General features: G+C 52.2%; 1 protein-coding gene across 5 annotated transcripts in view; it reads right to left on the minus strand.

Moving 5' to 3' along the window:
- Fhad1 (forkhead associated phosphopeptide binding domain 1) overlaps nucleotides 1-19,976 on the minus strand; it is an 84,582-nt gene that overhangs the window by 14,502 nt on the left and 50,104 nt on the right. For 4 of the 5 annotated variants that reach the window (XM_090335769.1, XM_090335768.1, XM_090335771.1 and 1 more), the window contains 9 exons: nucleotides 17,877-17,984; nucleotides 16,005-16,178; nucleotides 14,534-14,759; nucleotides 13,438-13,522; nucleotides 12,308-12,414; nucleotides 11,066-11,225; nucleotides 8,509-8,635; nucleotides 3,040-3,169; nucleotides 2,396-2,523 (listed from right to left, as the gene is read on the minus strand). In XM_090335769.1, the coding sequence (XP_090191895.1) occupies nucleotides 2,396-2,523; nucleotides 3,040-3,169; nucleotides 8,509-8,635; nucleotides 11,066-11,225; nucleotides 12,308-12,414; nucleotides 13,438-13,522; nucleotides 14,534-14,759; nucleotides 16,005-16,178; nucleotides 17,877-17,984 (1,245 nt within the window). The remainder of the gene's footprint in view (nucleotides 1-2,395; nucleotides 2,524-3,039; nucleotides 3,170-8,508; nucleotides 8,636-11,065; nucleotides 11,226-12,307; nucleotides 12,415-13,437; nucleotides 13,523-14,533; nucleotides 14,760-16,004; nucleotides 16,179-17,876; nucleotides 17,985-19,976) is intronic. The other variant, XM_090335770.1, reaches the window with a different exon arrangement.

Genomic DNA, 19,976 nt, shown 5'->3' on the forward strand with positions numbered 1-19,976 from the left:
CTCTCGGCATGCCATCATGAATGAGTTCCTCCAGCCAGAAGCTAAAGTGTTGCAAAGCAAGAGAAGAGATTCCATTCCATTCCTGACCCTACAGTGTGACTCCTTTGTCATATGCTATCTTAGGACTGTGGCCCGCCCTTCCGGGAGCCATGCAGAACCCCTCCCCCACTGTCTAGCCTCCTCCACAACTATGGGTTTCAAGCAGGGGTGATTTTTGTCTCTCTGTTAGGACATTTAGGACACATTTTGGAGTGTCACATCTAAGGATGGAAGTGGTCAAGGATACCACTAAAATACCCTACATCTTAGAGAATGTGCCCCCACTCAAACTGGGCAGGAACCATCTGTCACCAAGGAGGAGGAATTCAGAGAAGACCCCATCTCTAAGGCGATTTCACCAAGACGGGACTGTGAGGTGTACCTGGGGGCTCACTACCTCACTCCTTGCACCTGAAGAGTAGCAGATGTTAGTGGAATGAATGAATGGATGGATGAATGGATGGATGAATGGCTATTTAGAAAACCACCCCTCTTCTATAAATGGAAGGATCTATTTCCGTGGAGCTGAAATGAGGCCTTATGTGGTCAAATGTGTTCCTGATGATGGGAGTTGCTGGGAGCTGCTGGAAGCTGCCAGAAGCTGGTGTGTCTGAGACCGCTGCCAGCCAGCTGGCTGAGGAAGCCTCAGAAAAGCCTGGGAAAGCCACAGAGAGGGTAGGGAGAACCACAAATAACCAAAATAAATCTCCTCGAACCAAACTGGGCTTCAAGTACTCACCATGAATGTGGGGAAGGTGTGTATATGTGTGTGTGTGTGTGTGTGTGTGTGTGTGTGTGTGTACTGGTACTGGGGCTTGAACTCAGGGCCTCAAATACTTGCTTGGTGTTTTTGCTCAAGGCTGGTTCTCTACCACTTGAGCCACACCTCTACTTCCTGTAGAGAATATCTCAGCCTCAGCATCAGCTAGTTCTGTGTAACACCCTGAGGTGACCACAAGAAACCTCAGTTACAAAGACAGAAAGCACAAAGGTGCTCATGAGAGGGAGAGGGGCTGTGTGTGTCTAGGTCAGGAGGGGACAGACATGTCAGGATGAGGATAAAAGAGGATCTTCTAAACCAACAAGAAGTCAAGCAGCTTTGGTACCAAAAACATTAAAAAGTCTAAAAGGCTTCATGGTGTCCACTGCCCCCTCTGCCCAGTCCTCCACACCCCTCTTCAGAAATTCCCCTCCCCTTTTCCCTGCACTGTTCCTGATTCTCTGTAGACCAGCAGTGTGTAAGAGGCAGGCTGCCAGGGGCCCAGGTCTGGCTCCAAGACTGGAATCACCATTTCTTACGCCTGAGGGCTGGGATGGGATTCTTGACTTCCTGACCTTGACAATGACCTTGACCGTGAATAGGCCCAGGTATGAGATATGTCTGGGAAGGCTCAGCTCACTGCCCTACACACAGCAAGTGTTCAGCCAGTACCAGCAATCCTTCCTCTTGCTCCTTAACTTTAATCATTACGGGTCTCAGGATTCCTCTATAAAAGAGGGTTAGGAGGTTTTCTGCTATGTGGCATCCGGATCATCTCCAAGGTTGAAGGTCAGGCTGGGAAGCAGGGGTCTAGCTCCTTCCCACTTGGAGATTATCCCGTAAATGCAACCTTGGAGAATAAGGGGTCACACATATACACACGTATGTACATATATACATTCATACACATACATCAAATCAAGAAACCAGCTTATTCCTGAAGAAGTCATCCTGGACTCTGGTAAACATTGGGGACAGCATGGGTCCAGACGGGTCCAGATAGGCTGGTCTTGTGGTCTCTTCTAGAAGCCTTTGACCCAGCTGTGGCTGCAACAATGTGCTCAGTGGGTTCTGCGATGGACACTGACCTGACTGTCCATTGCCAGGAATCCCAGGAGGGTCCAGAGCCTTGTCCAAGGCCACATAGCTCTCAGGCTGGGGTCTAGACATAGCTCCCCCTGAACCACCCCTATCCTCTCCATGGTGGCTCATTCCTGCCATGTCCTGCATGATCGGTGGCTTTTCAAGTCCCAGTGAAAGACAAACTTGGCAAATCCACGGCTCAGCAATTAGCCTACTGGGCTTTTCCTGCAGGGGGGGAGGGGGAGGGGCTCTGGGCTTTAGCCACACATCTGGCATTAAAGCAATGATGTATCCTGCTGTGGAAGAGGGAAGCCACCATGCTGAGCACATGTCCCCCAGCTTGCCCCAGGGAGGGCTCACACCTGCCCTGTGGGGAAGTGCTGGCCCCAATCTGCCACACAGCCACGGGGTCACATGTCCACAGGGGCTGGGCTGGGGCTGGGGCTCACAGCTACCCTGAAGCCCACCCTCTTGTGTGCCAAGCCCTATAGAGACAAATGTGCTTTTGGTTACCGCTTGAATCTCTATTCTTGAGAGAGCTGGCAAATCGGGCTTTGCGTCTAATAATAGTTTCTGGACGTTTTTTTCCGTTCTGAGAGGCTTTAATTCTAGAACTGATTCATTCAGGTGGTCCTTATGATCTATAAAAGAAATAATTTAGACTCAGGAGGAAGTTATTATCATGTAGGAAACCAGAGCTATGATTTAGGGGACACTTAGCAAAGGCTCCTGTTTTAAACCCTGGGGACCTCCTGGGGTGGATGAGAAAACCGAGACCTAGAGATTACAGGACTTGGCCAAGGCCACAGAGCTAAAGCGACACTGCAGCCACACAGGTGTCAGCGCTGGGGCCTTGAGGGGGACTGGAAGCTCAGTACCTAGTTTCCCACGCCTCTCCCTCTGTTTACCAACACTAATTCATGGACAGCTTTAGATCACGACCGTTTCCACCCGGCCACCACGAAATAAGGAAGAGGACAATGGCGAGTGTTTCATGATGTCCCATTTATTGAACATGAAGGCCCACACTGGACTGAGGTCAGCCCTGCCCATCTTTCTGTGCACTAGAATGCCCTTCCGGTTAAGAGAGAGTGGGGAGAAAAGGTGGACGCTTTGACACACCGGCTCTGGGCCCTGCTGGGACTAGGGACACTTACTGGGCGAGCTGGCCTTCTCCAATTCTTTGATCCGCACTCGGAGTTCAGACAAGGCCTTCCTCTGCCGCTGAATGACTTCCTCGTGTCGAGACCCTTTGCACTTTGCCCCCAGGTCACTGAAGGATTGTTCCTGGGGTCAGAGAGAGACAGACAGAGCTTGTCAGGGAGCTAGATGCCCCTCCCCTATCTCTGTCTTATGGGTCAGTACTGGGGCTTGAACTCAATGCCTTATACTCTTTAGCTTTTCAGTCAAGGCTGGTGTTCTACCACTCGAGCCACACCTCCATTTCCAGCTTACTTGGGTGGTCACTTGGAGATAGGGTCTCCTGGACTTTCTTGCCTGGGCTGGCTTTCAGCTACGATCCTCGGATCTCAGCCTCCTGAGATTCTAGGTATGAGCCACAGCGCCTGGCAGATGCGTCTCTTATAGTCACAGAAGTGTGAACTATTCCTGCCTCGCAGGGCCTGTGCCATTTAATGCTTCTGGCAAACATCCTAAGGACTTCAACAGAGAAAGGATTTACATTTTTTCAAATCCCACTGGAGGAAGATTTCCAGCTTTCCTGCCTACTTCGCATGGCTATAAATAAAAGATCCCTCCATGTTCCTCCCCTTTGTTTTAATCTTCTAATTTCCTTCTGTGCTGGGTTCCTATTTGTTATCCTTTTGGTCTTGGTTAGGAACAAATCAGACCAAGTCCTAAGCTTTTTTTTTGGTGGTCCTAGGATTTGAACTCAGGGCCTTGTACTTGCTAGGCAGTGGCACACTACCACTTGAGCTCTACCACCGAGCCTGGTCCCAGCCAAACCACACAATACTCTGCTCTCCACTACTCATCGGGTGACTTTCTTTTCCCTAGGGGATTTGGTGAATGGGCTCAAGGCTGGAGTGCAGAAAGCTGAAAAATTCCTACATGCCTAACTTCCAGAGGTGCGAGGAACCCCTGCAGCTCACCATTGATTCTAAGGCAAGCAGGTTATTTATTGGTTCATTCGTTCATTCTTTCATTCGTTCATTTATTCCATGATGATTTTTTTCTTCTGGTATTAGTGTTTTAACTCAGGGCCTCTTGCTTACTCAACTTACTTGCTTAACTGGAGCTCTACCTTTTGAGCCACACCTCTAGCCTGACTTTTTGCTAGTTATTTTAGAGTCAGAGTCTCACAAACTCCAGCCTGAACTGGCTTTGAGCCTCCATCCTTTGGACCTCAGCTTCCTGGGTCGCTAGGGCCATAGGCCCAAGCCACCGATACCTGGCTATGGCACACAGACTTGTGAGCATTTCTTTTTTTCTTTTTTTTTGCCAGTCCTGGGGCTTGAACTCAGGGCCTAAGCTCTTCCTTGGGCTTTTTCCACAAGGCAAGTGCCCTGTGACTTGAGCCACAGCATCAATTCTGTCTTTTTCTATGTATGTGGTATTGAGGAATCAAAGCCAGGTCTTCGTGCATGCTAGGCAAGCACTCTACCACTAGGCCAAACTCCCGGCCCTACTTGTGAGCATTTTTGAGTGCTGAGCCTTGTTCTAGGTTCTGGGAGCTCAATTGTGACGTCGGGTATCATGGATCTGGTTTCCTAATGTGGTGACAGGCAAGGAGGGAAGATGAGCAGGGGAGATGGAGAAGGAACAGTGATAAGGGAGGGTCTGGGCTGGGGTGGGGGGTGGTTTCTGCTTGTAGGCAAGTTGCTAGCGAAGGCCTCAGCCAAACTGGCAAGAAAGGGCAGCAATCGACAATCTGGTTCTTCTGTAACTATTTTTAAAATGGCAATTTTGGTTCATTTTATACTATTGATATAGAGAACATCTATAATATAAAGTGAACTGAAATCATTAAAATGTTATATAGCTAGATCTGTCTATCTGGCTCTCCATATCTTTCTTTCTTTTTGTGGCAGTTCCGGGGCTTGAACTCAGGGCCTGTGAGCTGTCTCTCAGCTTTATCCTCCAAGGATGGAGCTCTGCCACTCACTGGAGCCACACCTCGTGTGCCATGGAAAAAGGATCCTGAGATCTCAGCCTCCTAAACAGCTAAGATTACAGGTAGGAGCCACTGGTACCCAGTTTCTTTTTGCTTGCCAGTCCTGGGGCTTGAACCCGGGGCCTGAGCACTGTCCCTGAGCATCATCGTGCTCAAGGCTAGCAGTGCTCTACCACTGGAGCTACAGTGCCATTTCTGGCTTTTTCCGAGTTTATTGGAGATATCCTACCCAGGCTGGCTTCAAACCACAATCCTCAGATGTCAGCCTCCTGAGTTGCTAGGATTACAGGCGTGTGCCACTGGTGTCTGGCTCTATTTCTATTATTTTTTTATTCAGATACGGGTGCATGCATCTACCCATTATGAGTTATTGTCCCTCTCTCCCTTTCACTCCTCTCTTATTCTTTTTTTTTTTTTTTTGGCCAGTCCTGGGCTTGGGCTCAGGGCCTGAGCACTGTCCTTGGACTTTCTCAAGGCTAGAGCTCTACCACTTGAGCCTCAGCACCACTTCCGGCTTGTTTCTATGTATGTGGTACCGAGGAATCGAACCCGGGTCTTCGTGCATGCTAGGCAAGTACTTTAACCACTAGGCCAAACTCCCGGGCCTCCTCTCTTATTCTTTACTCTCTTGCCCTTTGTCTCCTTTGCCCTTTTTCTCTCCTTCCTTCGCTCCTATCTCTGTGTCTCTGCGTCTGGTTGTCTCTCCTCTCTTCCTCTCTGTCTTCCTTAGCCCTCTCCTCTCACTACTTTGCAGACACAATTCCAGGCCCGGAGGCCCCCTAAGAATGACCCAGCCTGAATGTCTCCACCACTGACTCTGGTCCAGTCTCCTCCAGCAGAGAGCCCTTCCCCTGCTGTGCTGCTCTGGGGCAGGGGGAGTGCGGAATCCTCACACCCTGGCCCATGGCTCCTCGGCATGCTTGTTCCCACTGGCCACTGCATAACACTGGTTTCTTTCTATGTGGCCCATCTAGTGAGGCCTCACGAGAACCTGGCTCTTCTGGGGACTGAACACAGTTGATGCTCCATCAACATGACGTGAGGGGTCTGTCCGCCCTGGGGTAGTACCCGAAGTATTCTCCCTGCCTGAATACAAGCCAGTGGGAGATGCTGACTTTGGTGGTCCCCAGGGAGACACAGCAGAAAGATGTCAACCTTTCCTGGGCTTGACAAGGAAGCCACCGTGCTATGACCTTCCTCACCTCCCTCCGGGAACATCTTGATTTGGAAGAGGACAGATACTTTCTCACACAACTCTTGAGCCCTCTGACCCACTCCAGCTTGGAAAACAGGAAGCAGTGGGGAGGAGGGGAGGTTATTCTAAAGAGGAAGAAACCTTTTTCTCCTTTTAACTTGAAGCCTTCAGGCCTCCACCTTTCTCAACAAATCCACTTCAGCATAGAAACTCAAGATCCCAAAAGCCCATGCTGGTGACTCAGGCCTGTAATCCCATCTACTCTGGAGGCTGAGATAGGAGGAGCCTGGTTCAAAGCCAGACCTGGCTGCAAAGTCCATGGGACTCTAATCTCTAATTAGCTACCAAAAACAAAAGCTGCAAGTAGAGCTGTGACTCAAGTGGTACAAGTCCAACCTTGAGTGGAAAAAACTAAAGGACAGTGCCCAGTCCCTGAGTTCAAGACCCTGTACTGGTAGGCACACAGAATCCTGTGTGTTCCAGATCTGCCGTCAGTGCACAGACTCATGTAAGGGAGTTTGAGGTGGGCAAGGGCCCTGTAGCAATATTGCTCCATCTGCCCCCGGGCCTGGCATCCAGCAAGTGCTGAATGATATTGTTGAGTGATGAAATGACCGAGTCAGGTGTTGCTCTAAGGACTTGAGATTTCCACAGGAGTGGTTGCATTTCCTGTCCCGTGGATCACTGCAGGGAGTCCCTCAGTCTTTCCCCTTGTGATTGCCCTGAGCAACAGAAGCATCTTCCGTTAAAGTGCTCTGGACAGCACTCTGTGCCAGGGATAGCCCTTTTGTCCAAGCTGCCTGTGGCCCTGGCTGTCTGCTTACTGGCACAAGAAAGTGTCTTCGCTGACACATTTGGCCTCATTTCCCAGCCAGAGTCCAAAGCTCCTTCCTGGAATGCTTCACTTTCTGGAAAGGATGTCTGGGGCTCGAGGAAATCCTGGCCTCAAGGAACCACTTTACAGCCCTCCTCAACCAGCTTGCAAGGGATCATGGGAAAAGTCACAGCACCAGCTACAGGGCCAGAGAATGGGCATTGACCTTGGGGGCTGGCTGGATGAAAGCTGTTCTCTTTAGATACTCCCTGATGTCAGCGGGTGGCCCTTGGGGATGGGTGTTTGGTGAAGTACCATTCAGGAGTCCCTTGGACTCCCATCTAGGAATGTGTTCTACTCGTGTGCAAGTGTACACATGCATGTGCAGTCACAGGATCTTGAAAAAAGAGAAAGAGACTAAATGTCCAGTGTAGGTGACAGGTGGCAGCTAGTCCTGAGCACTGGGAAAGGAAGAAGAATAGAGAATGGGACCAGAAGGTCTCGTTGAGATCATTTAATTAAACTTTCTCATCAGCCCATGGCTTATCAAAGCATAACATGTCACAAAATGGGTTTGGGGGTTAATGACCAGCTTCCTTGCCGCTTCCTAAGGTGAGTTCTGAGGCAGGAGATCTTTAACTCATCCACCCAGGCCAGCAAACCATGGCCAAACGCAATTGGTCAAGTGCAATCTAGTACACTTCCCTCTCTGCGGGACAGCAACTGTATTCAGAGACCAGTTTAGGGGAGAACTTGATGCTCCAAGCCCATTACATTCAGTAAAAAACTTGCTCTGGTATGAAAATCATGGTCATTCTGTCCCCAGAGAAGACCCGCTCACAGTCTAAGTTTGTTCTGAACCAGATCTGTGATCCTAGCTACTCTGGAGGCTGCGATCTGAGGATCGGGGTCCAAAGCCAGCTTGGGCAGGAAAGCCCATGAGGCTCTCCAAGTAATCAGCAAAAGGCCAGAAGTGGAGCTGTCACTCAAGTGATAGGGCGTCAGTCTGGAGTGAAAAAGCTCAGAGACAGTGCCCAAGCCTGGAGCTTAAGCCCCAGTATCAACAACACACAAACACACACACACACACACACACACACACACACACACACACACACACACACACACGCGATTTACTTCTCAATGGTTCCCATGAAATGGGAACTCTCACTCCTCTCACATAAGGGAAATGGCATTGTGAACTCTCTGAGGTCACAGCATTTGTAAATGGGGGAGTTGGGGTTCCAAGCCAGGCAGACTTGCTCCAAGCTCGGTCCTCAAACTGTGCGCGCTGTGGTCTGTATGGGCCTCCACCAGGAAAGCTCTGAGGACAGCCCTTTCCACCTGCTTCCGCCCACAGTGGGCAGGTCTTTCTCCATATATTTCCCCAGGCACTTTAAAGGGAAAACCAGCTGCTGCTGGAGTCCCACGGTGCCGAGGGGGGGAAGAGTCAGGGAAGAGGTGGGGGGGGGGAGGTCACTCACCTCCTGGCTGCTGGAGAAGATGTCTGGGTGGACGGGTTCTATCTGCAAAGAGATGTCGCATTTCTGGTTGAGCTTGCGGGGCTTGAGCTCCTTCTCCAGCTGGAGTTTGCTTTTCTCTTGGGAGGCCCTAGGGCGGGGAAGGGATGTCTCAGGCAGTGGCTGCAGGAGGCTCAGGTGCCTTCCTGTGTTGCTTCAGACCAGCTCTGACTTTATACGAGACTGTAGGGCTCCTGGCTCGGGATTCCAATACAGTTACAGGGTAGCAGCTGCGAAGGGGACAGGCACCTGTCCTCCCTTGAATTCTCAGGCTGTGTTGGCCCGCTCACTGCCTGTGTATACCTGGCTCCTTCTGTACTGGGGGCAACCCAGCCAGTCAGACTCTCCCTGCCATTTTGGAGGCAAGCAGATGCCTGGCAACTGGGTGGTGCCTTGTGGAGCTTGTGCTGGTGGTGTGTGGTGAGGAGAAGGGTCTCCTAGGAGGCCCTTCTCCCACCATGGTGTAACACATGGCCACGAGGAAGAGGTACATAAAGCTTCCAGAGATAAAAAGCACTGCCTGTGACTGGGAATGTGGCCTAATGGTAAAGTGCTCGCTTAGCATACATGAAGCCCTGGGTTCGATTCCTTGGTACCACAAACACAGAAAAAGCCAGAAGTGGCTCTATGGCTCAAATAGTAGAGCACTAGCCTTGAGCGAAATGTGCCCAAGGACAGTGCCCAGGCTCCGAGTTTAAGCCCTAGGACTGGCATAAAAAAAGAAGTACTACTTCTGCTCAGAATTTTCTTTTGGAGGGGGAGGAGGGAGGTGGGGAAGAGATAACTGGATTAGGAGCATGGCTCAAGTGCAGGAATAATGTCTACCTAGAAAGCATGAGGGCCTGAGTTCAAATCCCAACACTACCAAAACAAAGAGATATGGGTAACTTGTAATATATGTTAATGAAATAGATATATCTGTGAAATACAGATACTACTAATTCACTTTTATTTGTGTGTGGTGGGGGGAGAGGAGTACTGATCCTGGAGCTTGAACTCAGGCTTGGGAGTATTTTTCTTGAGTTTTTTTACTCAAGGTTAGCCCTTTACCACTTGAGCTACAGCTCTACTTCTGGCTTTTTTCTGCTTAACTAGAGGTAAGAGTTTCACAGACTTTCCCATGATCCTCAGGTCTCAGCTTCCTAAGTAAGATTTATAGGTGTGAATTACCAGCATTTGCCTCCAATCCACATTTTAAAAAAGATTAGTCTATGAGACAATGACACTATCAGATTTTGAACTCAAGGTCTGGAGCTTGATCAATTTGCATTCTTAGCTGGCACTCTTAGCAGTTGAGCCATGCTTTCAGCCCAGCTTTTTGCTACGCAATTGAAGATGGATTGTCACAGACTTTTCTGTCCAAGCTGGTCTAGAACTAGGATCCTCCAGACTTTTGCCTCCTGAGTAGCTCGGAATACTAGTGTGAGCCAAGGGAGTTGGCAACAACACTGTTTTATATTTAAGTTGACATCTTTGGCCCATTCTATTTGTGTGTGTGTGGGCCATGGGGCTTTAACCCTGGGCCTGGGTGCTGTCTTTGAGCTCTTCATCTCAAGGCTACTGCCCTATCACTAAGCCACAGTCCCATGTCCCATTTTCTAGTGATTAATTAGAGATAAGAGTCTTTAGAGGCTGGGAGCATAGCCTCATGGTAGAGTGTTTGCTTAGCATGTACAAAGCCCTAGGTTCAATTCCTTGGTACCACATATATAGAAAAAGCCAGAAGTGGTGCTGTGGCTCAAGTGGCAGAGCACTATCTTTGGGCAGAAAGTGTCCAAGGACAGTGCCCAGACCCTGAGTTCAAGTCCCAGGACTGGCAAGCAAAAAAGAAATAGTCTCCGTTTTTAGTGCCCAGGCTGGCTTTGAACCTTGATACTCAGCCTCCCGAGTAGCTAGGATTGCAGGTGTGAGCCACCAAGCCTGGAATTTTTGTTTGTTTTGGTTGGTTCATGGGACTTGAACGCTGTTGTCCCTGAACTCCTCAGCTCAAGGCTACTGCCCTACTCCTCAAGCCAAGGTGCCACTTCTAGTTTTCAAGTGGTTACTTGGAGATAAGAGTCTCATGGACTTTAGTGCCTAGGCTGGCTTTGAACCATGATCCTCAGATCTCATCCTCCTGAGTAGATAGGATTATAGGTGTGAGCCACGCGCCCCGGCTTTGGCCCATTTTTTAGTTTAATAAATAGAAAGCCCTTTCTGTATCAGCTGAACAGGCAGGCATGGCCTTGGCATGGTTAAGAGGTAGGACAGGGAGAGTGTAGGGGCAGAGGGGTCCAGGCAGAGCGGGAGCCCTGGTTTGCGCATGACAAGCTTGAGTGAGGAGGGCTCCCTGGAGGAAGTAGTGTTTCAGGAGAGCAGGCCTCTGGGATTCTCTCAACAGCAGGGTTTGGGAAGGGCAGAACTGAGTAAAGCTCTCTCTTCACTGAGGAGACCATGAAGCAGTTATATGCACCCACCGTTTCATTCAGTTCAACTGCAGCAGCATTTCTTCAGTCCCTCCTGCCCCGCCCCCTCCCCGTACCTGAGCGCCTCCTTGAGGAGCTTCAGCTCCCTGTCCTTTCTGTCTACCGTGCTGTTCATCTGCGCCAATTTCATGCGGAGGGTGCCCAGCTCCTTGTTCTGCTGCTGCACCAGGGCCATGTGTCGCTCCAGCTCCATCTTCTGCTTCTCGCTCAGCTCCCCTGGGGGGGCACAGGAGAGTGGATGGCTGGGTGGGGTCTCCCTAGGGTCTGTGCTGGGGGCTTTTATGCCCACTCGTGTCTTAGCATGGCTGCAGGGGCCACCTGGAACTTCCTGCTACATGGCCTGGGGTGGGGCAGCCCTGAGCTCTCATGGCTCCCTGGGCACTGGCTGGCAGTACTGGCTGACCCACCCGGGGCCACTGTCAGCCACCTGCTTCTGCATCTTTTGGCTCAAGGATTTTTGTTGCGCCTGCCTGTCTGCCTGCCTGTGCTTTTTGTGTTGTTGGTAGACTAGAGGAAGGTGGAGGTGGCCACAGGGAGATAAAAAGGCAGTGAGGGAGGCAGAGGTGGCATAGGGAGCTGGGCATGTGTCTGTGTAAGATGTGGTATCAGGCCAGGCACTGATGGCTCACATCTATAATCCTAGCTACTGGGGACATCAAGATCTGAGGGTAGAGGTTCAAAGCCAGCCTGGGAGACTCTTATCTCCAATTAGCCACCAAGAAGCTGGAAGTAGAGTTGTGGCTCAAGTGGTAGAGAGTTAGCCTTGAGTGAAAAAGCTAAGGGGCAGCAGCCAGACCCCTTGAGTTTAAGCCCTAGTGCTGTCTATCTGTCTGTCTCTGTCTCTGTCTCTGTCTCTGTCTCTCTGTCTCTCTCTCTCGTGCACACACACACACACACACACACACACACACACACAGGCACACAAGCCTTCTTCATCCCCTGCCCTGTGTGACCACTACGTTCATATCAACCTCAGCAGCACTCCCCTTCATGTGCCCTGCCTAGGGTCCCCCCCTCAACACCCCCCAGGGAGCTGCCCCTTGTCCTGTGGTGACAGAAGTGGTATTTCAATGTAGAGGTTCAGAGTCGTGGCAGGATGCCGGCCGGAGCCCGGGGCTGGCCAGGGCACCAGGGCCTTGCCACACCCACTCTGCGTGAGTTCAGCTTCTACAGGCTGCAGGGGCCCAGGAGAGCGGGGCCCACAGGGGTCACCAGGCCCAAGCGGCCAACCGTGTGTGCTCATTTCTCCTCTTTCCCGAGTGGGTAGGCTGCGAAGAGAGCCGGCAGCTGGCACAGACCTCGCAGATCGGACATGCGGCTGTGGGCTTCGTTGAGGTCTTTCCTTAGGCGCATAATGACCTCCTGCTGCGACAGGATTTCCTTCTGGGCTAGCAGCAAGTCATCTCTGAAACTCACAGACAGACCAGGTCAGAGCCAGCCCGTGAGCCACGTCCATGGTCTTCTGGTCTCTGGTCCCCAGTCATGGGCCAAAGGACCCTGAGGCAGGCAGAGGCCAAGAGGTGAACTCCTTTCCTGTATCTCCATGGAGACCAGCAGCCTGAGCTGGCGGCTTACTCCTGTACTCCCAGCTACTCAGGAGGCTGACATTTAAGGACTTCCTTTTGTTTTTGTCTTTTCTGGTCCTGGGGATCAAACCTGCTAGGCAAGCGCTTTGTCCCTGAGCTACATCCCAGCCCCTCGGGGTTCTGGATGTGAAGTCAGTCTGGGCAGGCAAGTCTGCGAGGCTCATATCTCTAATGAGCCAGCAAAAAAAGCCAGAAGTGGAGTTGTGGCTCAAGTGGTAGAGCACCAGCCTGCCAGGCCCTGAGTTCAAGCTCCAGGAGGGCATAAAAACAAGACCAGAATCCCAACAACAGTGACCACGGTGCTTCGTGGTGGGCTGGGTGTGAAGAATGCCGGTGGGCTTGGGGTCTGTCAGCTCAGGGCAAGATGCGCACAGGTGCCCGAGGCCACCTGGAGGCTCAGGGGTTCTAGGATGGGACGATGAGAAGAGAGGCAGGGTAGCTTATGTGAAGTCCCCATGTCACTTGGACCCTGGTGATGGAGGAGGGCTGATGTGAACAGATAGGGCTGTAGGGGGACTGGGTGGGTGGTTTATGGGAGAGTGGGGCTGTGAGGCCCAGACAAGGGGGGTGCCGGGATGGGAGGGAGACCCCATAGGGCATCATGACAGTCTAATATCTGGCTTGGGGATGTGGCCAGACTGCCTGGGGTCACAGTCAGCAAGGGTGGAGCTGGGCCCTGATCATAGGCGGGATTTGACACCATTCTGACTCACTAGAAGGAGAGATCTAACTGACCCAGTAAACTAGGGGCTCAACTCCTTTCCCAGGGGTTAAGTACCTGGCTGTGGTCACGTTCTTACCCCTCTGGGTGCCATGGGGTGCCAGGAGCCCTTTGTACTCACATCAGGTGGTCGCACACCATCTCCTTGCCATTGTCTTGCAATGTGGAAGCCACTGGGGGCTCCTGGAGTGCTTCTTCCTTCTTAGCTGCGTGGGGAAGACACAGCGGCGCCCTGGCACACAGGCAGAGGGCACTCTCTCCCCTCCATCCCTCACAGTGCCCTCCCGTGTGTGTCTCCACGTGCCAGGATCTCAACATGGCTCCTGTCTCTCAGGACTGTGAAGGACTCAGAGCTGGAAACTTAATCGCACTGTGGTGTTGTGTGGCAGGACCTGGGGTGTGTGTGTGTGTGTGTGTGTGTGTGTGTGTGTGTGTGTGTGTGTGATTAGAGTTAGATGAGGCCATGAGCATGCAGCCCTGCAGCGGGACCAGTGGCTTCATGAGAAAGAGGAGCAGGAAAGAGACCAGAGCCTCACTCTCTCACCCAGTGATACCTGTGCCTCCTGCCTCTGCCCGGAACACGGCCAGAACGTGTGCCCTGGCCATTACCCTTGGCTTTGGAGTCCCAGTGTGTTAGGCTGGGCTAGTGGCAACAGAACACAGACCAACGGAGGCCATGAAACTTCCTGGATGCTGAGCACCAACACCATTAGAGCTAAGAGACAGAAGGCACAGCGCTGGTGGAGCCTCCTCCATAGTGACAGCGCTATTCTACACGCTCCGCCCCTTCTTCCTTCCTCTTTCCTTCCTCCCTCTCTCTCCCTCTCTCCCTTCTTTCCTTCCTTTCTTCCTCCCTCCTTCCTTTTTTCCTTTCCTTCCCTTCTTCTGTTCTCACTCTTTTTCGCTTCTTATTGTGCCTTGAACTCAGGGCCTAGGTGCTGCGACTGTACCACTTGAGTCACAGCTCCATTTCAGGCTTTGTGGTGGTTCACTGGAGATAAGAGACTCCTAGGTTTTCCTGCTTTGAACCATGATCCTTAGGTCTCAGCCTCATCTTAGCTGAAGTAGCTGGGATTACAGGCGTGAGCCGCGGGTTCCTGGCAGAAGCCAGTCTGGCAGTGAATGCCCGCCTTTCCCTCTGTTGTGGAGAGGGGGCAGGGTGGTGCGGGTGTCCTGGAGCTGCCCTGGGCCCAGCACCACGGGCACCCTCAGCCTACCTGGCTCGCCAACCCGCAGTGTGGCGATCTCCCCTTCTATTTTCTTATGCTGCTGCATGACCTGCTGGAGTCTTTCCTCTAGACTCACGATGGTCTGCGAGTGCTGTTTGATTTGTTCCTTGTACTCCAGGATCTCCTCTTCAAATCCGTGCTTCTGAAATTCCCGCTCGTCCTGCAAGGCCTTCATGGCCTGCTGCTGCAGCCGCAGCCGCTCCTCCATCACAATCTGGGAAAACAGCACAAGCAGACACAAAGAGGGCAACAATCTGCCTCCTATGTTCTCACAGGCTCTAAACCAGGTTCTGCCACAGGGCCTTTACACAGGCTGTCCCCTTCCTGATCAACTCCCCCCCTTCTTACTTGGCTGGCCTCTTTCTCATCCTCAGAACTCAGTTCTGGCATCAGCTCTTAGAGAGGCCCCTCTATCACCTACCTAGGGGATCGCTCTGGGGTACACTCTATTTCATGTGTTTATTATTGCCTCTGAGGCCTTTGTTACCATTGAGATATCAACTACTGGGGAGGCAGAGGCAGGAGGATTGAGAGTTCAAGGCTAGCCTGAACTCTGAGTGAACACTCATCTCAAAAACAACATACATAGGCCGGGAGCGTGGCTTAGTGGTAGAGTGCTCACCTAGCATGCACGAAGACACAGGTTCGATTCCTCAGTACCACATACTCAGAAAAAGTCTGAAATGGCGCTGTGGCTCAAGTGGCAGAGCACTAGCTTTAAGCAGAAAGTATCCAAGGATAATGCCCAAGCCCTGAGGTGAAGCCCCGGGACTGGCAAACAAACAAGCAAACAAAAAGGCTGGGGTGTGTGTGGTTCAAGTGATAGAGCACTTGCCCAGAGTGGGCTGAGTTCAGTTCTCAGCTCAGCAAATCAAGCCACGCAGAATCAGAGCTGTGGCCTGGGTATGCCACACTCTCCCGAGCCTGCGAGGAGCTCCCAGGCTGCGCTCACCAGATGCCTCGAGGAGGCAGCATGGCCCCAGGTACCTTTCTAAGACAGTGGTACTCAGCTGGGCGCAATTTTGTATCTAATAGATGTCTGTGCCAGTCCTGGTGCTTGAACTTATGGCCTTGCGCTGTCCCTGAGCCACAGCTTCATTTTTGACTTTTTGGTAAGAGTCTCACGGGCTTTTCTGGCTCGGCTTGGCTTTGAACCACAATCCTTGGATCTCAGCCTCCTGAGTAGCTAGGATCACAGGTATGAGCCACCAGGGCCGGGCTCTGAAGCTGTTTTTGGTGGTCAGGATTGGGGTGTGGGGAGGATGGCCCCTGGCGGTCAGTGGGCAGTGGCCAGGGGCACATCACTCTCATCCCCTGTGCAGGATGGGCCTGACACTGCCATCGGGCCCAGAATGCCACCAGCCTGAGGCTGAGCAGGCTCGGGCACACCCTGTAGGCCCAGGATTCGGCTGCCTTCCTCCTCTCCGAGCAAGACCTTACTATTTCCGGGGCCGCGTACCATTTTTGTCTTGGCAGTTTCCAGTTCAGCTAATGTTTCATTTAATTTCAGGGCAAGGCTTTCCGCTTTTAGACTCTCCGCCGTCTTTGTTTGCTGCGTCTCTTCCACCATGGCCAGTGCATCATTTAGTTTATTATTTAACATGGTTTCTTTCTCCCCCTTTAATTCTATCTCCTAGACAAACAGTAAACAGACAATTCAGGGATAGATATCTGCTCCTCCTGCCTCGATCCCTGTGCTGTCCCAGTTGCCGTCAAAGGGGATGCACAGACTCCATTCTGTACATGCGTTTTAAGACCAAAGTCCACCCAGGCCTTCTGAAAAGTTCCAGGGACTACACAACCCTTCTTTGGCTTCAGTCAAGAGCTGTCTTCTGGGAGATTCCAGTCTCCTAACTCAGAGCCTCACATGAAGCTCTTAAGGTTTATTCCTCCATGTGTCAGCCCTGTACCTACTGGAGGTGGGCCGTCGAATCTTCCTTCTCCAGGATATATGTGGCAAGTGCTTTCAAGGTCTACTCAGGGAGGCTGGGTCTGCCCTCCCCAAGAGAAACTGTAAAGGGAGACCCTCTCTTGAAAATAGTCACAGCAAAAAACGGGACTGGTGGCGTGGCTCAAATGGTGGAGTGCCTGCGGGGGGGGCTCAGTGAAGACCCCCCCCCGCAAATATCTCCTCCCCAAGATGCTGTGAGAAGCTTTCTTCAAAGAAAATGATCCATGGGCTGGGAGTGTTACCTAGTGGTAGAGTGCTCGCCTCGCATTCACAAAGCCCTGGGTTCGATTTCTCAGTACCACATACATAGAAAAAGCCAGAAGTGGCACTGTGGCTCAAGTGGCAGAGCACTAGGCTTGAGCAAAACATGTCCAAGGATAGTGCCCAGGCCCTGAGTTCACGCCCCAGGATGGCAAAAAACAAACAAAACAAAGAAAGTCATCCATTATGGACATGAAAAGACTCTTAGGGGGCTGGGAGTTTGGCCTAGTGCCCCAGGGCTGGTTCAAAAAAAAAAAAAAAGAAAAAGTCTCTGAGACCCATTTGGTCCCCATTGGTCCTGACAAGTTTTTCAAACCATTTTTGCCAACTTAATCCACCATTGCCAGGCTGTGCATTTGCCAACTGCTTTTCCGTTTCCCTTTTCCATTGCTAGTACCAGGACTTGACCTCAGGACCTGGGTGTTGTCCCTTAGCTTTTTTATTACTAGTTAACTGGCGATGAGAGTCTCATGGACTTTCCTGCTTGGGCTGGCTTTGAACCTTGATCCTCAGATCTCAGCCTTGTAGGATGACAGGTATGAGCCATTGATGCCTGGCACCAACTACTGTGTGTGTGCGTGTGTGTGTGTGTGTGTGTGTGTGTGTGTGTGTGTGTGTGGGTGTGCGTGTGGTGTGTGAGTCTTTTGCACTCCAGGGACCCAGAGAAGCTAATGATGTCTGTGGTTTGCTAAGCGCAGCCACCACCTCGCAGCCGGTGAGTTTGGAGGCAAAAGTAATTGATCGGTGGACCAATTTGGGTTCAAGTTGATGTGGAAGGAATCAGAAGTATCAAGAGTGATCAGAAGTGCAAGGTCCATGGTCTGACACATGTCGTATCCCTTGTGAGCGCCTGGCACACAGGAAGGGGAGAGGGCTGAAGATGAACAGTTTGGGGGTCCTGGGGGTGGATGCTGCCCCTTCACGGGGGCTCATACTGCAAGCATCCTGCACACGGGAGCTTCCTGTGCGTTCTCTGTGCATACAGAAGTCACGTGACACCCCTTGGCATCATCTGCATCTACCAGAGCACAGAGACAGTAAGCAAGTTCCCTGATGTGCCTCAGCTAGAGAGGAGCAGAGGGAGGATTCGAACCCCCCACTACCACCCCAGGCTCCTACCTCTTTCTGCTTGGTTAAGCGATTCTCCAGGTCTTGCACCTTCCTCTTTTCCTTCTCTAAGGCCTCCTTCGCTTTGAGTTTCTCGCAGGAGATGCTGTTCTCAGAGATCTGGAGGTCAAGGGCAAGAGTTTGGGAGGTGTGAATGGAGGGGAAGAGGGGAAGAGGGAGCCACTTGGGAGTGGGCACTGAAGGTGACCATGCGGGGGGGGAGGGGAGAGGCCGGAGGGGCCAGAACCAGGAAGCCAGTGTGCGCTTTAGTCATGGGCAGAGCCCAGGCTCAGAGTGCAGGACTGGGGGCTGGTTTCAGGAAATGACCAGCCTGTGAGTGTTCAAGTCCTGTCACCCAGCTCTGAGTCACCTATTAACCGGGTAGGCGTTGGTGCCCGCTGGGGTTTGGCTGGGAAGTCCCTGGCTCTGGGCAATGGGGACGTTTCCTGTCCCAGCAGGTCCATGACTGTGAAGAACACAACGGTCCCTGTAGTCCACAAAGGCCCGGGGCTCTCCACATCATTTCTGGGAGAGTTTGTAGTAGAGGACACACACCTGACGGACAGAGTCCTGAACAAGCCCCAGGAGGTGACAGTCAGTGTGGAGTAGAAAATCTACTTGTAGCAGTGAAAAGGTTTTGCTCAACGGCAAGGTGCGTGGCCTAGTGGTAGAGTGCTCGCCTAGCGTGCATGAAGCCCTGGGTTCAATTTCTCAGTACCATATACTTAGAAAAAGCCAGAAGTGGCACTGTGGCTCAAGTGGCAGAGCTCTAGCCTTGAGCAAAAGAAGCTCAAGGACAGTGCCCAGGCCCTGAGTTCAAATCCCTGCGCCACCGTGCCCGGCTTTAATTTTTGCTTTCATTCCTGGGGCTTGGACTCAGGGCCTGGGCACGGTTCCTGAGTTTCTTTTGCTCAAGGCTATCACTCTGCCACTTGATCCACAGTGCCACTTCCAGCCTTTTCTGTCTACGTGGGACTGAGGAATTGAACCCTCCATGCATAGAAGGCAAGCATTCTACCATTAAGCCACATTGCTAGTCCAAATATCTTAAATATCTGCTCCATGGCTGAGGAAAGGCCGGAGTAGCATGGAGGAGAATGTGGAGGGAAGATGGCTGGGGTCGAGTCATCACACTTCCCTTCATGAGCCTCCCTATCACAAGCCAAGGCACAGAGCAGACTGGGTGTGCAGTGGAGGAGGGTTTGGGGTCCCCTGTCTTTTGACAGACTTGCTAGGCTCCCAGGCTCACCCACACATGGTTCTCCTGCCCCATGGGGAATCTGGCCCCACCTCCCGCCATGGCCCCGGTGCTATCCACTGTCCTCACTCTGTGGATTTAAGTTCTGCCTGCCCCAAGGCCTTCCATGTACCCCGAGAGGGTGCCTGCACCCTCATCCTTTTCCCATGCCACAGTGGACAAGGATGTCCAGCCTTCAGGTCCCCAGCTAGGGGGCCCCAGGGGGCTCTGTCCAGAAATCCCAACCTGAAGGGTCAGGAAAGGCACAGTAACATCCCAAATCCCATCGCTAGGAGTCCTCCAGGCTAACGCCTGTGCCCCCAGCCGAGGGCCTTTCCCTACCTGGACCTTAATTCAGATCCTCCAGCCTCTGGAGGCAGCCGGGTGTGCCTGCCTGCCACTCTGTCTGGGGAGCCTGAACTTCAAGGCCTGGCCCTGGTCCACCTTTGTAAGGGGAAGGGGGCTAGGCCAGCCACGGCCTTGACTTGGGTCTCCCCAGCCAGGCTCTGCATCTCATTTCCTCACCCCCCTGGACTCTGGTCTCCCTCTCCTGGGTGTGGCCCAGGCCTGCTGCTGAGGCCTCTGCTGAAGGCCACTGGCCTTCACCTGGCCTCTGACCTCACCCGGGGAAAGCATTTCACCAGACTTCCGCTTTAGAGAGGAGGACACAGTGGTGGAAAGGGGGTTCCCAGAAAGAGCTGGGACTTGAACCTGGGATGGAAACCCCTTAGTCCTCTCCAGCTCCCTGGTCTTTTCTCCTCAGGTCATTTACTGCTTCCTCCCCGAGCCCCTCCCCCAGCTCTGGTTTCACCCCTGTGACCTCCTCTCTACTCCTTTCCTCCCCCGAGGTCTGGCAGGTCCCAGCCTCTTAAGGT

Source organism: Megascapheus bottae, chromosome 6 (assembly GCF_031878675.1).
Source record: "Megascapheus bottae isolate mThoBot1 chromosome 6, mThoBot2.hap1, whole genome shotgun sequence".
NCBI lineage: Eukaryota > Metazoa > Chordata > Mammalia > Rodentia > Geomyidae > Megascapheus > Megascapheus bottae.